The sequence below is a fragment of the Mus caroli genome, chromosome 10 (assembly GCF_900094665.2).
Source record: "Mus caroli chromosome 10, CAROLI_EIJ_v1.1, whole genome shotgun sequence".
NCBI lineage: Eukaryota > Metazoa > Chordata > Mammalia > Rodentia > Muridae > Mus > Mus caroli.
The window spans coordinates 17166955-17182452 of record NC_034579.1 but is presented as its reverse complement, the minus strand read 5'-3'; the positions used below and the strand labels follow the sequence as shown (position 1 = coordinate 17182452).

The window sequence follows — 15498 nt, the reverse complement described above, 5'->3', positions numbered from 1 at the left end:
ATCTCTCTAGAGTTAGGTCTGTATTCGCTCTCTTGTATCATCCTGCCTCACTTAAATGATTCCTTTCCCTTTAGAATATTCTTACGAGCTCTGTGTTAATGACACCTGTATCAGAAGATGAGGACAATGTTCTCAAAGCCTTTACCGCACCTAAGAACAGGCCCCTGGTGGCTCCCTTGCAGGTAATGACTGGTCTAACATTTGGTGTCTTAATATTTTTTTTAACTGAAAGTCCATTACTTTGCGTTGTTTTTAATGTTTTATACATAAAGGGATGATACTTTAAGACAATGTCTTGATGTCTAGAAGTGAGCCTATGGTGTTTTGTTACTAATCATGTGAGACACTGGAAATTCTTGTTCAATCGGGGCCCCCAAACATGATGAAGTGAAACATTTTTTTTTAACTGTAACTGAGACTGAGATCATGTGTTGCCCTAGGCTGTGACAGTATCTCCTTCTGCTTTTAAACAATCTTTAAAATATGTATCTGTGTAGTTTTTTTTCAGAATGTTATTATGTATGCTTTATCATTAAGCAATCAAGGCCTCAGAGACTAAATTTCTAATAAAATGGGAAATTAGCTAGAAAATAATGCAATGCCTTTGACTCTCAGAACAAAAGGACAGCCCTCAGTGTTGGTGGACCATCTGCCATCAAGTTTTAATATCAAAAGAGATTTCCCTTGCAACTCTGAGGTAGATGTGTATTGATGAAACACAACAAATTCCAAATTAATCCTGAGCCAAGTGTAAATAAGAATGCAAATTTGTTCCCTCAAATTAGTTGAAGCAGTTCCCAACATTAAATAGCCTAGCACCCGGCCAGCTGCAATTCTCTCTCCTCTGTTCCCCATTGTTACTCAGGGGGAAACTCTACCAAGAAGAGAGATAGCCTGGCTAGAAGTAAGAAGTACTATTTGATGCTGTAAGTTTAAAGACACTGTAAAAGATAGTAGTAGCCTTTGAGAGCTGGCCTCTCTGTTTATAGGACCGTCCCGCCACTGATATTCTGTCTACCCCAAGTTGTGAGAATCTTAAAAGTCTAACCTTGTATTATTTGTTATCATCTAAAATGTCTTTGTTAATTCTTCAAGGATTTCATGCATTGTGTTTTGATGATATTCATCCCCAAGTCCTTTCCTTAACTCCTCGGACATCCCTGGTCTCCTACTTCTTGTCTTCTTCGTCGCTGTTTTGTTCAATAACCTACTGACCTAATTTGTGCTACCCATAATACTAGAAGCAACTTACTTTAGTAAGCTCAGCCTGCCAGGAGTCTCACACTCTTAAAGAAAACTGACTCACCCTCCCCCAGAAGCCACCAACTGTCCATAGCTCTGCAGTTGAGGGTAAGAGTTTATGAACCCCTCCCACACCATCGTTGATTGGTCTTGTGCAGTCTCTGTGAGTTTGTGAATGCCGTGGTCCTGTCATGCCCAGAAGACACTGTTTTTCTTCATACTTGCGCAGTCTCTGACCCTTAGAACCTTCTATCCCTCTTCTAAGTGTTGGAGAGAGCTGTGATATGGATATTACATGGTGGCTGAGGACTTCTCAGTCACGTGTTCTCTATGTTCGATAACCTATTGACTACAGCGGTGAGTTTCTGCTTTAGCCAACATCCAGCAAACCAAGAAGAGTATCTGATGAGGTCTAAGAGCTTCACTAATATACAGGTGAAGAGATAGGAATTTAGAGGACAGATTAGTATTGTTCCCATTTAGCAAAGTAACAGCAGTAGATTGACATATGGGGCCTATGAACTGCCTAGCCATGGGCTCTTGGCCAAATTTGCAGGCATATGCTAACTCCTATGAAGCAAGTCTTAAATTTAAGAAGAAAACGGTTGGTTGCCTCTGTGACGTTTGTGCCACTGTTGCTGCCATGGGCATATCTTGTCACGGGGGTCATTATTGAAGTTCAGAGTGTTCACAACTGGGTAAAACTGATTGGAGCTCTCTGCCCTGTCAGCAGCCTGCATGATGTCTTCTGGTATTGTGAAAACTAGCAAGGATGGAGGAATCTTCCTGGTCAGTACTAATCCAGAGAGGCACACATACCATGTAGATTTTATTGCTGCATCTTTGTATTTGTGTGTTTAATTTGGATGGTTGGTATAATCGAGGAATCTGGAAAGGGTTCATTGGTGGGGAAAGGGAAGAAAGATCTTAAGGAGGGGAATGGTTAAACAAAGAGGAAAAAATGGGGAATAATGGAAGGGAGGCTTAAGTGTGGGGGATGAAAGGATAGACTAGAGGATGGGTTAGGAGACAGACAACTAACACTGAGAATATTTGGAAAAGCCACTTGGAATCCCACTATTTTATAAACTGTATAATAATGTATCACTTAATTTATCCTACAAAGGGGAGTATGCTTATTTTAGAAGCTATAGAATAAAAAGCCCAGTGCTAGGTGTAGGGTACCTCTCCACTAGTTGTTGGTCAGAGGTGTCCTAGGAACCCTGAAACAATACAGGCTACTGCCATTGCTCATGGTATTAAGACTCTGTTGCTGAAGGCACCACATGCTTCAGTCACAAGACATGGAGAAGTCAACTTGGTATTTGCTGTCACCTTTTAGGACAACTGGATGAATTGTAGGCATGGTTATTTCTTAACTCAGTTGGATTGGGTCCCTGTAGCTTTCCTCAGGTACATGAACTGCTCTGATGAAAGATGGGTGGGCAGGAGTTTGGAAGAGGAAGACCAATACACCAAGTCAGTTCTTAGGGCAGTCAGTCTTCTCTCACCCTATGTAGAGAGAACTCAGAATACCTCAAAGATATGGAAGGTAAAGAAGAAATCACACGTCACCCAGGCCTAGTGGGATTCAGGAAGGAGATTAAAAGGATGTCAGAGCAAAGATAGCTATTTAATACAGAGCTGATCCTTGGTGCAGAGGAAACACCTTGCTTTTTTCTTTGGCCCCTTGGTTTCCAAAGAATTTGACTAATGCTGTTTGTATGTTAAGCTACATAAGTTTCATGCATATTTTATAACCTAGCCTAAATATTCAGCCTGTTTAATGAAATATAAAGTGTAGCCTGACATGAGGTTGCATGTCTTTTAATCTCAGCATTTTGGAAGCAGAGACAGTCAGATTTCTGGGTTTGAGGCCAGCCTGGTGTACATAGAGTTCTATACCAGCACAGCTACATAATGAGAACATGTCTTTAAAAATAAGAAGAGAAAGGAAGGAAGAGAGGTAAAGGAAGAAAGAAAGAACATTCAGAACTTCAGAGTAAATGTGTGAGTGTATTTGGTGACAGTAATCATTTCATATATTGAAAACTCATGACTGTGCACCTAAAATGGAATTCTATCAGTTTCCAGCTTTACCATGCAGTGGTTTAGGCCTAACTATTCAGAGCTGAACATGGGCTAGACATAAAACTTAATAAAAAGTAGGTTGTCTAGCTGAAAGGGTCAATCCTTGCCTTCCTGTCTTTGAGGCAGGGTCTCTTTGCCACTATGTAAGCCATGCTGGCTGGCATGTGAACATCTGGGAACTGGTGAGTCCCCACCCCAATGTGTGCACACAGGAATGGCAGACGTCTGTATTACTGCCTCTGGCTTTCATGTGAGTTCATGGGATCCAAACTCAGGTAACCAGGCTTCTGCAGCACTGAGCCAGCTCGCCAGCTCCCTAACTCAGAATTGTTAATGCTATTAACATTTTGAAAGCTAGTCTGGGACTTTACCAACATGGGCATCTAGTCTCTGAGGTCATAGACTCACATGTGATTTCAAAAGTGTTTCAGACTTTTATGATGGGTATTAAAGGATGAATCAAGTGATTCTAAATATTTTAACACATCCCTAATGATCTTGTCTCAATCCAGCACCATTTTGCTATAGTCTTCCTTACCTGTGAGGGTATAGTTTTTTTTTTCCCCTCCCCACAGTGGTACCTGAATTGTGGCTGATATCAAACATTACATATCTGATGCTTTTACATACCTAGCATAAAGTCTAATCTATAGATTAGGCAGTGATGGATTAGTAATGAGATACAGAAGTATGATAATAAACTGTAATATAAAGCATTCTAATCCTATGAGTTGTTTATTTCTGCATCGTCTGACTGCATTTGCCCCAGGTAACTGCACTACAAAATGCTGAGGCTGGTGCACAGGGAGCTCCACTGTTTTTTCCTGTACTGGGAGCTTTGTTTGTTGAAACACAATGCCATTTCTAGTGTTTCCACCAATAATTCAATTGGATCTGGTTAGGCAGATCTTCCATATGTGGTATTGGTGAGCATACTGTTCATTTATTAAATAGTCTAACTTGGATACTTTCTTTCCCTTTTACTGTGAAATAAATATCTGACAAAAGCAAATTAAGGAAGGAAGGGCTTGTGTTGGTTTGTACGTCGTTGGAGGGTGCCAGCCATCATGGCGGCAGGAGCTTGAGGGAGGCAGGCAGCGGTCACATCTCCCCCAGGCAGGAAGCACAGAGCAATCGACACTACTGTTCAGTTTGCTTCCCCCTTTTTATGCAATCCAGGACCCCAGTGCAGAGAACAGCACTGCAGTGTTTAGAGTATGTAGTCCCTGTTCAATTAACTAGTCAAGATAATCCCTCACAGATACTCCCAAAGGCTTGCCCCTGGAAGAGATTCTATTTCGTCAAGTTGCTGGTCACTATCAGCCTTCTCACTGAATAAAGAACATTTCATAGAATCTAAAACTTTTCTCATTTGAACTTTTAAGATAAATTAAATTTTCAATGGATCTTTAGCCAAACCATTTGGATATTCTTGACACTGCATAGATTTTCATTATTTTGGTTTTATTTTCTTGAAATGAGGTCTTACTATATTGTGTAGCCCAAGCTATCCCCAAATTTGGGACGATCCTTCTGCCTCGGCCTTCTGAGCGTTGGGATTGCAAATTGAAATTCACTGTGCCTAGCTTTTATCTGAAACAACAAAGCACTATTCCCCAAATATTTTACAAGTTGACTGTTTTATAAAATATAAAATATTTGCCACTTTTCTAGTGTAATAAATTGCAAATGTAATTAAAACCAGTTTTAATAGTCACATGCTTGATCATAACAACAGCTCTTTTGACAGACCAGTTATTATCATGCCAGTGTCCATGTACTGAGTGTGTTATACTTGTGTTTCTAGAGAGTATACTATAATTGAATAAACATGCATAGATGTAAAACATCTGACATCTTAAGGGAGCTGGGATGGAGGTATAGATGATGATATAGCAACTGCTGAGTATGTGGAAGGCCCTGGCTCCAGCCCAGAACCACTGACTAAGAGAGGGAGGGAGGGAGAGAAGGAGGGAGGGAGGGACACGAAGGGAGGGAAAAGGAGAGAGGGAGAAAAAGTGAAATACAAGAAACTAGAAGTATTATATTTTATTATACAATTCAAACACACAGAAATATAGAAACTATAATGATCTCAGCAGCTGTTAATAAATAGTTTGCCATATTTGTCTACTTCTTGTGAACCATTTAATGTAGGCTCAGACAGCATAACATCTTATTCAAATGTATTTCCAGAGTCTAAAAATAGACATTCTCCTCTAGAATGCCACACCATTATCATACGTTATTAACAATCATTCCTTAATATTCTATTCCCAGAATGTATTTAATTTAATTTTCTCTATTAACCAAAGGAAACTTGTCTATTTTACTCGTTTGGTTAATCAGAAGTATAAGAGGGCTTTGAGCTACTGTGTACAATCATGTGGCATTGGTTTCTTACCCTGTTTTCAGAAGGAATTTGTTGAAGCTGCTTAAACATAATTGTTGGGTTTCTTTCTCTATCTTTTAAACATCGTTCTGTAACTTTCAACTGTAAAGCAAAATCACTCGTAGTTTGAGACACGTTTGGTATCTGTGCCTCTCGAGTGGCTCAGTCTCTGTGAGACTTTTTCATTGTGTCTTTATCAGTACCTAGCTTATTTCCCAGGTGCAGTAGGGTGCAGGCTAGAGTCTAGACGTATATGCAGTGATCACAAATGGAGAAGTGGAGAGAGCATTCATCCCAGAATGAAGCAGGGATGTCAGAGTTACTGTGAGAGGCCTGTGTCCCACCTCTGTTTACCCTGACAGCTGAGGTAGACACCCAGAGAAAGCTGGGGGAGGATTTGCCTGTTTTCCTGCGTGCTCTCAGTTTCCTTTACAGGGTGAGAAACATGCTTTATGCTAATAAACATTTCTACTGCCAGATTCAAACCCATGTTCTTGCTCTTAGCCGCCTGAGCTTCATTTTCTTTTACGTTATAATTCCCTTTTATTCCTGTTTGAAACATGAGTGCAAGCGCTGTGTTTATATGCATTCTTTACTCATGCACTCTCCTCTGGATTGTTTTGTAACCACAGAATGACAGCCTTAAATTTTAATTTCCTGACTAGGTTTGTCAGAGCCTTACTCTTTAAAAAAAAGAAAAAATAACAATGAGTTTGAATACATTTCTTCAGTCTTTAATACTTCAGCCCACTCTCAGAAGTTCCAGAATTTTACAGGACTGTTAGCAGAAATTGCGACTCTCTTTCCTCCTCTTGTTCTGTGTATTTCAGCTGGTACTTGTCTGCATTTCACTCGTCTGTAAGTGTTCATACTTTTCCAACAACACCCTTTCCTTGTGACTGATGTTGCTCCGAAGTGACATGAGTTCTCACATGGGCATCAGAGCCTGGGCTCTGCTCTGGGCTCCTTTGGATCCTATTTGGATGACTTGAATTAATTAAATAGAGCAAATGAAATGAATTAAGTTACTCTTGTCTACAGATTAAGGACCATGGTGTGTCCTCCCCTGGTCTCTTAAGATTGCTGTAAAGATCAAATGGATTGGATGGTTCCAAGATGGCAGCACATAAGCCAGCCTGCTCCCATGATATTTATTATCAGAGAAAAACTGCATACAGCCTCTGTCCTGTCAAAGAAATGCAGCTGAGCTGGCAGAGTGCTAGCCCAGCATGCATGAAGCCCTGGGTTTAATCCAGCACCAGGTGTAGTAATGTAAATCTATAATCCCAGTGCTCTGGAAGATCAGGAGTTCATCTGTAACTACATAGTAACTTTAAACATAGTCTTATGTTTCATTATAGGTTATAAAATGAAAAAATCTAAATATAGCTTTAAAATCTTAATACAGTAGTTAAAGAGCAAGTAAGTAGGTCTCCCTATTGCCAGGACTTCTTGTATTATGGTAATTACTTCTACAATTCCTATTCCACCTTGCAGAACCAGGTCAGTGGGTCACTAAAAGAAATAGCTGACCAGGTCAGGTAGTCAGGACTCCTAATACAGTGGAGATGAAGCAGGTGACGGGCGGCCTGGGTTTCTTTTCTTTCCTGCTGTTGTGTGGGTAGCAGGAAGATAGCCGCAGACACAAAGTGTATTCTGAGTGTCTGTCTGTCTACTGTGCTGCCGGGTTTAACCTCAGGTGTCTTCCCAATTGTTGCTATTCTCTCTGGTCACTATTTTTCTCACCCATGTCACTCTCAGAAGTGTTTCAGTGACCAGCATTCAATTAGTGATATAAATTAAGTAAGCTTTCTGTGTGTATCTCTGGGATGGAATGTCTCTGATGAGCTGAGTCGGTCTGCCCTGCCCAAGTTGTTCCAAGACAATAACTCTTCATACACTTTGTTTGATGATATTTAAAACAAACATGGAGATAGAAGCTGCCTTGGGGAGGTCAGAAAAGGTAAATTGCTTCAGAGAGATTTGACAGTTGTCTGACTAACTGATAAGCAAGCACTAGGGGATGTCCGAGGAAGGAGCTGTTCTTCCAAAAACTTGGGTATCCCAAGCTATAGAATGTAAGTTATTGAGGTGTCTATAAACATGTTAGAATGGAAACTTCTAGAGACATCTGGATAAAAGCCCATATCTGCGAAAGATCCCTGTGCTCTACCCATTGTTAATTCAGCCTGGACACAGAGGCACTAATGGGTAGGGGGCATCCTGCACTAGTGGGTAGGGGGCATCCTGCACTAATGAGTAAGGGGCATCCTGCACTAGTGGGTAGGGGGCATCCTGCACTAATGAGTAAGGGGCATCCTGCACTAGTGGGTAGGGGGCATCCTGCACTAATGGGTAGAGGGCATCCCGCCACCACCTACATTGTCCATCCCTTCAGTTAGGAACCCTGAAGTTGTAAGTCTTTCATTGTGCTGCCACAGGTATTTACTAGTGAGGATGTTTGCTACCCATTGATCTCACTGTAGCAACCTCTTGATACAATGAAGACTTTCTGTGGTGTCCTTTCTGAGTGCCATTTTCCGCAGATGTCCCTGGGGAAGGAATTCTGACTTCCAGAATCTCGTTAAGGCTAAGATGAGTAGTATTTTTGTTTGGATTTATTAAATAGAATCGGAGAATTCTTACTCTGGATCCCTTAGACACTATCTATCCATGTATATTAGTTTTTTTAAAAAGTAATATAAATATCAATAAGATAGAAATTATATGTTATAATAATAAAATATTAAATAAATAATAAAAATATATATTAGATTCATCTAGCTGTCTTATTACATCTTCACATTGTAAAATAGAATTTCCCAGGCGCCTTGACCTCAGCAGATACTGTGTGGCTTTATGAATGTAATAATACAGTTATTCAGCATGAGGGGAGCCCACGGGAAATGTTGCAATAATCTAGTTCTGTCAGAAAACCACCTGTGGGCATGGTCTCGTCTCCTTTCATTTATTGGGCTTTTGCAAAGGGTCTGGGTTTTTTTTTTTCCAAAGTGCTTTAACAGGATATCCCAGTTAAAGTTTTGACAGACTGTTTATAGTTCACTTCTGCCCAGCGGCAATGAAAGATGCATTACAGGATAGGCCAGGTGACTCTCCTGGCCGCCACAGGAGGATGTAGGGTAGGATTTTATTAACATTTAAATGAATTCAGACAGGCTGACATCTACAGAACACTGGGTTTGGAAGCAGCAAGAATTCACATGCAGAAGTTGCTGCGCCTAACAGCTCTCTTAAAGTAAACAGAAATTCAGGAGTTGAAAACAGAAACACACAGAAATTGAGGTGACAGCATTCAAAAATAGTCCTTAACAGAAAGACACCTAATCCTGGTTTGTCACAGCTATCATGTTCTTGAGAAGTTGCTGTGGGGTCCCCAGTTCAAGATCCTAAGGAAAAAAGGAAGCTGGCCTTGACTGTCTTTTTCCTTTCCTTTCCTTTCCTTTCCTTTCCTTTCCTTTCCTTTCCTTTCCTTTCCTTTCCTTTCCTTTCCTTTCCTTTCCTTTCTCTTCTTTTCCTCTTTCCTTCTCCCTCCCTCCCTCCCTCCCTCCCTCCCTCCCCCTTTCTGTGTATGTGTTTGGGAGAAGCACACAGGTGGTATGTTGCAGACAGAGGACAACCTTGGATATTGTTCCTCAGATTCTGTCCATCCCACCCTACCATCTCTTTTGAGACACTCCCTGAAACTCATCAAATACTTAAGCAGGCTAGGCTGGCTGGCTAGTGAGCCCTAGAGATCCACCTGCCCCTGCCTTCTTAGTGCTAGGATTCCAAATGCACACTTACCGTGCCAATCCCGCCCCCCTTTTAAAAAACACAGTTTCTGGAAATCCAGCCAGGTTCTTCTTCACTGAAGAGTAAACCCTTTACTCCCCGGACCATCTCCCTCGCTTGAACAGTTCTTCCTTTGAACCATAGTGCCCGACTACCTGACCTTGCTCTCCATTCTCGCCATTGGTATGTGTTCTGTTCAGTTTATTACATTCTCTGTGATGTACCTACTGTGTGCTCTCCTAGCTCACAAAGCTGCTTAGCTCATGCGAGCTGCCTTTCTGCCCACAGTGATTCCACACACCCTAACTAACTGCACACTATCATGTGCACACCAAGAACCGGGTGTTCTGACCTTTCCCTAGCCCTAGGCTCTGAGACTCTGACCTAGCACTAGGCTCCGGCTTACCACATGTGCTGAGGAGTCGGTATTTTCATTATTTTGAATTTGATCTTTAGACATTCTCTTTTGTAGGAGAACCTGATTATTTGAAAAGTCCCCACAAAGGACTCATGAAAACTATATAGTACATTCTTTATATATTGATTCTATCTTAAATATCTAGTCCTGGAGGAAAGACAAAATATCAATCCAGGGATGCTCAACCTGGAGATTTATCAAAGTCACAACTCTTTTCAAATTGATAAGTTGATGTGATTCTCTGAACAGGCATGGACAGTTGAGAGTCATCTAACATACCATACTGCAAAGGACGGCTCAGTGTGTGGCCATCAGCAGGAGCAAACATAACTTATATTGTTGTGGAAGCTTAAGAAACTTAATTTGCATACAGGAATTTTATTCTGTATTAAATCAGGCCAAGTAGAAATTTTCTTCTTTTAGTAGGGAAAGCTCTTAGAAAAAAATAGAAATAAGCTTTTTTTGTTTCTATATGTTTTTTCCTTCATTCTTCCTCCTCCATTTTTTTGAAGATACATGTTTTTGGTTGTAGTCTCTCCTCCCCCAGCCTGAAACCTGCAGTAGCCTCCTCACTCAGTGTTTCTAAGCACTGCATATGCTTCTCTGTAGGGGATACACCATATTGATTCGTTGTCTCATTTTTTTTTTGTTTTGTTTTGGTTTGGTTTTTCGAGACAGGGTTTCTCTGTGTAGCCCTGGCTGTCCTGGAACTCACTCTGTAGACCAGGCTGGCCTCGAACTCAGAAATCCGCCTGCCTCTGCCTCTCAAGTGCTGGGATTAAAGGTGTGCGCCACCACACCTGGCTCTGACTTGTTGTCTCTTAACTGCTCATTATTATATGTCATATTTTGCTGCAAGGATTACAGGCCCTAACTCAGTAATTCAAGACTGAACAATTAAATTATATTAGTTTAGGTGATAGAGTGTGTCTGTTTGATTTCTGTGCTGCACTGGAAAACCTTCGCTCCAGCAAGTTAGCAGGCAGTAACACTAAAGCAGAGGCGCTGGGCGGACTGAAACCCTGTGCAGAGCCATGTGTGTTCGGTCTGTGCATTTGGATCCAGGGAAATACTCATTTTACAGCACTTTTCAGCCTTCCTAATCTGCAACCCTTTAATACTACTACTGTTTTGAATGTGTAAAGGCTGAATCTGTGTTTTCCCATGGTCTTAGGTGACTCCTTCAACCCTCCCCCACACCCTCACAGGAGTTGCAATCCACAAGTTGAGAACAGCTGGTTTAGAACCATTTCAAAGGATGCTGTAACTAAGCTTATTGTTAGGACAAATATCAAATGTGACTTTGTGTTAGAAGTCAACCTGGGATGGCTGCCATCTTGGTTGTAGCACGTCTGTGACATGCTGTCCCTTGAAATTCTGTAGGACGATCCAGTGGCGATGGAGTACGTCAAGCTGCACCTGATTGTGCACTTGACTGTGTTTGAGAGGCAGCCAGGCAAGCTAAGAGGCTATGACTCAGGGAAATCGGAACACAGCGTGCTGCAAACTGAAAGTCACTGGAACTTTGGTGTAGTCACTGAGGGGGGTGGCGGGGAGATCAGGACCTCAGCACCATCTCCAGCCGTGTTCCTTCAAGGTTGTCATAGTTACTCACCAACAAGCATGCCTCTTCTCACTCCACACCACCCACTCGCCCCACCCCACCCCACCCCCATGGTTCTGTCTGTACTGGAAGGTCCTGGAGATAAACCCCTGAATTTCCTATTCACTTCCCTGCTGCGTTCCTGATAAGAGGTCTTAGAGGTATGGGCTGCCGAATCCCACCTCATTCAGATCACTGTTCCCTCGTTCCTTAGTGATCTAATCTTGAGTGTGTTGCTCATGTACTGTCTTCTATGTTAACTTCCTGCTATGTGACCTACATGGGGTGCTACAGGGGTGGCCACACCATGGGTGTTCTGTGTGAGAGTTTAAGTGTGACGGGATCACAACGGTGCAGTGTAAGGGCCGTTCCATGATGCCTTGCAACGCCTACATCCTTTGTTTCTCCATAGTCTTTCTCACCAACACTGTTCAAAACGCAACTCCCCACCCTCACTATCCTTTCCCTCCGGCTGCGTTCTCAGCATCCTATGTCCTGTTCACTTGCGTGTGGCACTGCAAACCACCACGCACCGGGGGGGGGGGGGTTTGCAGGGTATAAAAGCACATGTGTGTTTTATCTCTCAAAAGACGCTTGAGGTTCTGGAGAGCAAAAGCTTCGATGTTGGAGACCAAGCATAGCTATGTAGCCCACGTTGGCCTTCAATTCACTAAGTCTCAACATTCACTTCCTAGTGTTCTTGCTTTTTGTTCTTTAAAAAATTATTTATCTACTTTATGGGCATTGGTGTTTTGCCTGCATGTATTTTCTGTGTGAAGGCGTCAGATCTCCTGGAACTAGAGTGACAGACAGTTTTGAATTGTCATGTGGGTGCTGGGAATTGAACCTGGGTCCTCTGGAAGAGCAGCCAATCAGCACTCTTAACCACTGAGCCATCTCTCCAGTCCTACTTCTCTACTTTAGAATCACTGTTGTATTTGTGCTATGAACGCTGTAAACCATCCTGAGAATTAAGTGGGACAGAAACTGTACATATTCCAGTTTGAGTAGACATGGAGAAACAGCAGGAACCAGGAGATACAGTGGGCAGAACAGCGTTCAAGCTGTTGTATGTACACCATAGCCTCACTTGGGCAAGTTCTCTCTAAACCTCGCCCCTTCATGTACTTGTCCAGCTACCTACGGTTTGTCTGAACCTTTCCTCGTGGTGTGTCTGCACTATGTACATGTGACTGTGTATGCATAAGACCCAGTACTGTCCTGGGTATCTGTATGTTGCTCTTCATTACTTATATCTTGTGATTTCCAATGTATCCCTTAAAACTACGCTAAAGTGGGGCTGGAGACGTAGCTCACTCCGCAGACTTCTCTGCCACACATTAAACCCTGACCCAGCACTTGGGGAGTTGAGGCAGGACATTAGAAGTTCAAAGTCAGCTCAACTACACAGTGAGTTCAAGACCAGTCTGAGATACATAAGGCTCTGTCTAAAAGGAGAGGAAAAGGTTAAGCTAATCTAGGAGTTTGGGTTGTATTTAATGGTAGAGCATTTGCCTAGAAAGTGTGTGAGGCTCTGGGTTTAACCTTCAACACCGCAGAAGGAAGCTGTGCTGATAGACATTCTAATAAAGTTAACTTTGAAATGTACATGTATGCAAATAGATGTATGTACTTTAGATATTTGTATGAATTGTGTGGGTTTTATCAGGTACTGGTACATTACAGAAATTAAGCTTCTTGGCTCAAGGGCTCATCAAGTCCATGGAGTGAGTAAAGGCCTAGGATCTATCTGCCTCGGGTATCTGTAGAGTGATGCCCAGATTCTGTCTCCAACCTTGGAAAACTGCCTGCGAGGCAGAAGGCATTCCAAGAACAAGATGTTACATCTTACGAAAGTTCTGCTTCCCGCCTGGCTGCCCTGCTGGGGTGGGGAAGCCTGTGCCTCCTGGCCTGACCCTAATATCTCCTTCTCCTCCCTCATTAGCCATGCAGTGGTGCCTGGGAACCAGCATCCTGTGGGAAGACAGAGGACCAGATGACTGCCTCCGGTCCGGCTCGGAAATACGTGAACGCGTTCTCAGCTCGAACTCTGGTCATGTGAGACATTTCCAGAAAAGCATTATAGTTTTCAGAACACTTAAAGTTGACTTTCGACAGATCGTTCCTCGGCGTGGAGCGCTCCATGGCTGAGAGAAGAGCCTGTTTTTGTTGTGGTACAACAGTTGAGAGCAGCACCAAGTGCATTTTAGTTGCTTGAGATCTCACTTGATTTCACACAACTAAAAAGGATTTTTTAAAAAAATAATAATAATGAATAACAGTCTTACCTAAATTATTAGGTAATGAATTGTGACCATTTGTTAATATCATAATCAGATTTTTTTAAAAAAATAAAATGATTTATTTGTATTTTAGAGGATACAACAGATCAGTATTTTTGACTGTGGTGAATTTAAAAAAAAAAAAAATTTACGCAAAGAAATATCCCAGTATTCCATGTATCTCAGTCACTAAACATACACGGAGATATTTTTAAAAACCAGGAGAAGCATTATTATGAATGTTAGCTGAACCCCAAGTAATATGTAATGCAACCTCTAAGAGCTCATTTGTGGCTAATAATCTTGGAAATATCTTTATTGTATTAAACCATTTCATGAGGAGAATTTTGTTGTCAGCTTGCTTGAAAAGTTATTACTGTATGAAATAGTTTTATTAAAAATTATATTTTTATTCAGTAATTTAATTTTGTAAATGCCAAATGGAGAAATGTGTTCGCTGCTATGGTTTTAGCCTGTAGTCATGCTGCTAGCTAGTGTCGGGGGGCAATAGAGCTTAGGTGGAAAAAAGAGAAAGAGACTCGGTGTTAGATAACGGACTATGCACTAGTATTCCAGACTTTTTATTTTTATATGTATGTCCCTTTTCCTTTTGTAATTGGAAAACTTATTTGGGAGAATTTTTGCATTTGTTGTACATTTTTGTTTTTTAGGATTTTTTGTTGTTGTTATTGTCGGTTTATAAAAGCATTGCACTTCTTTTTCTTTTTTTGGGAGATTTGTGTTGTTTATGTCATATGTTTTGTTTTGAGTTCAGCCTGAATGTTCATCCATTTGGGCATTTTTCTGACTTGGAAGAACTTCCCTGTAGGTTTCTAAGTGTACAGAGCCAGAACTGCCTCGTGGTTCCTGGACTTCAGGGAAGACAAATTTAGAAGTAAACAGCCGGTTTCTGCCTTGAGAGCATTTGCAAGAATGCTGGCCTTGAATTCTGAAATGACAGTGTATTTACTGCCTTTGTAGCAAAATAAAGCTATCCTCTTATTTTACATACTTCCTGATGTCTCTCGATTCTGTGATTTGGGGTGATGGTTGCATATTCGAGGAGATGAGACAAACTCAAAATAATCTTTTCTTTCAAAAAAAATGTGCTTGCCATCTAACTTTTTACATGGAGAGTCATCACCACTTCAGGGAATGAAAAGACAAACCAAGGTGAGTCCACAGAACCGTCACAACGACAGTTGGAGGGCTCTTCCAGCCTGTGTCAAACAAGGGCGCTGAAGCTCTTTCATTGAAACAATGCACTCTAGAAGTAAGTGCTGGTATCTGAGTTAGGGTGATGGCTCAGTCTGGAATGTTCTTCTGTCAAGAATATAAACCTGAGCCGGGCGTGGTGGCGCACGCCTTTAATCCCAGCACTCGGGAGGCAGAGGCAGGCAGATTTCTGAGTTGGAGGCCAGCCTGGTCTACAGAGTGAGTTCCAGGACAGCCAGGGCTATACAGAGAAACCCTGTCTCAAAAAAAACAAAGAAACAAAAAGAATATAAACCTGAGTCCCCATCTCCAGAAGCCCCACAAAGCCAGACAAGGCATCCACGTCTATAGTCCCACCAGACAAGGTGTCCACATCTATAGTCCCTTTGTATTCCTGTGGCAAAGAACGGGAGTTGAAGATGGGGATTCTCGGACGCTGGCATGCACCCAGCAAACCCACACA

The 15498-nt window shown here is 41.8% G+C and overlaps 1 protein-coding gene across 8 annotated transcripts in view; it reads left to right on the top strand.

Moving 5' to 3' along the window:
• The window catches only part of Myb (MYB proto-oncogene, transcription factor), a 36591-nt gene extending 21755 nt beyond the window's left edge, over window positions 1-14836 (top strand). For 6 of the 8 annotated variants that reach the window (XM_021173842.1, XM_021173840.1, XM_021173837.1 and 3 more), the window contains 2 exons: window positions 75-182; window positions 13484-14546. In XM_021173842.1, coding sequence (XP_021029501.1) covers window positions 75-182; window positions 13484-13600 — 225 coding nt within the window. In that variant the 3' untranslated portion in view covers window positions 13601-14546. Of the gene's footprint in view, window positions 1-74; window positions 183-13483 lie in introns of all 8 variants that reach the window. The other 2 variants (XM_021173836.1, XM_021173839.1) reach the window with 2 other exon arrangements.
• The last annotated feature ends 662 nt before the right edge of the window (window positions 14837-15498 follow it).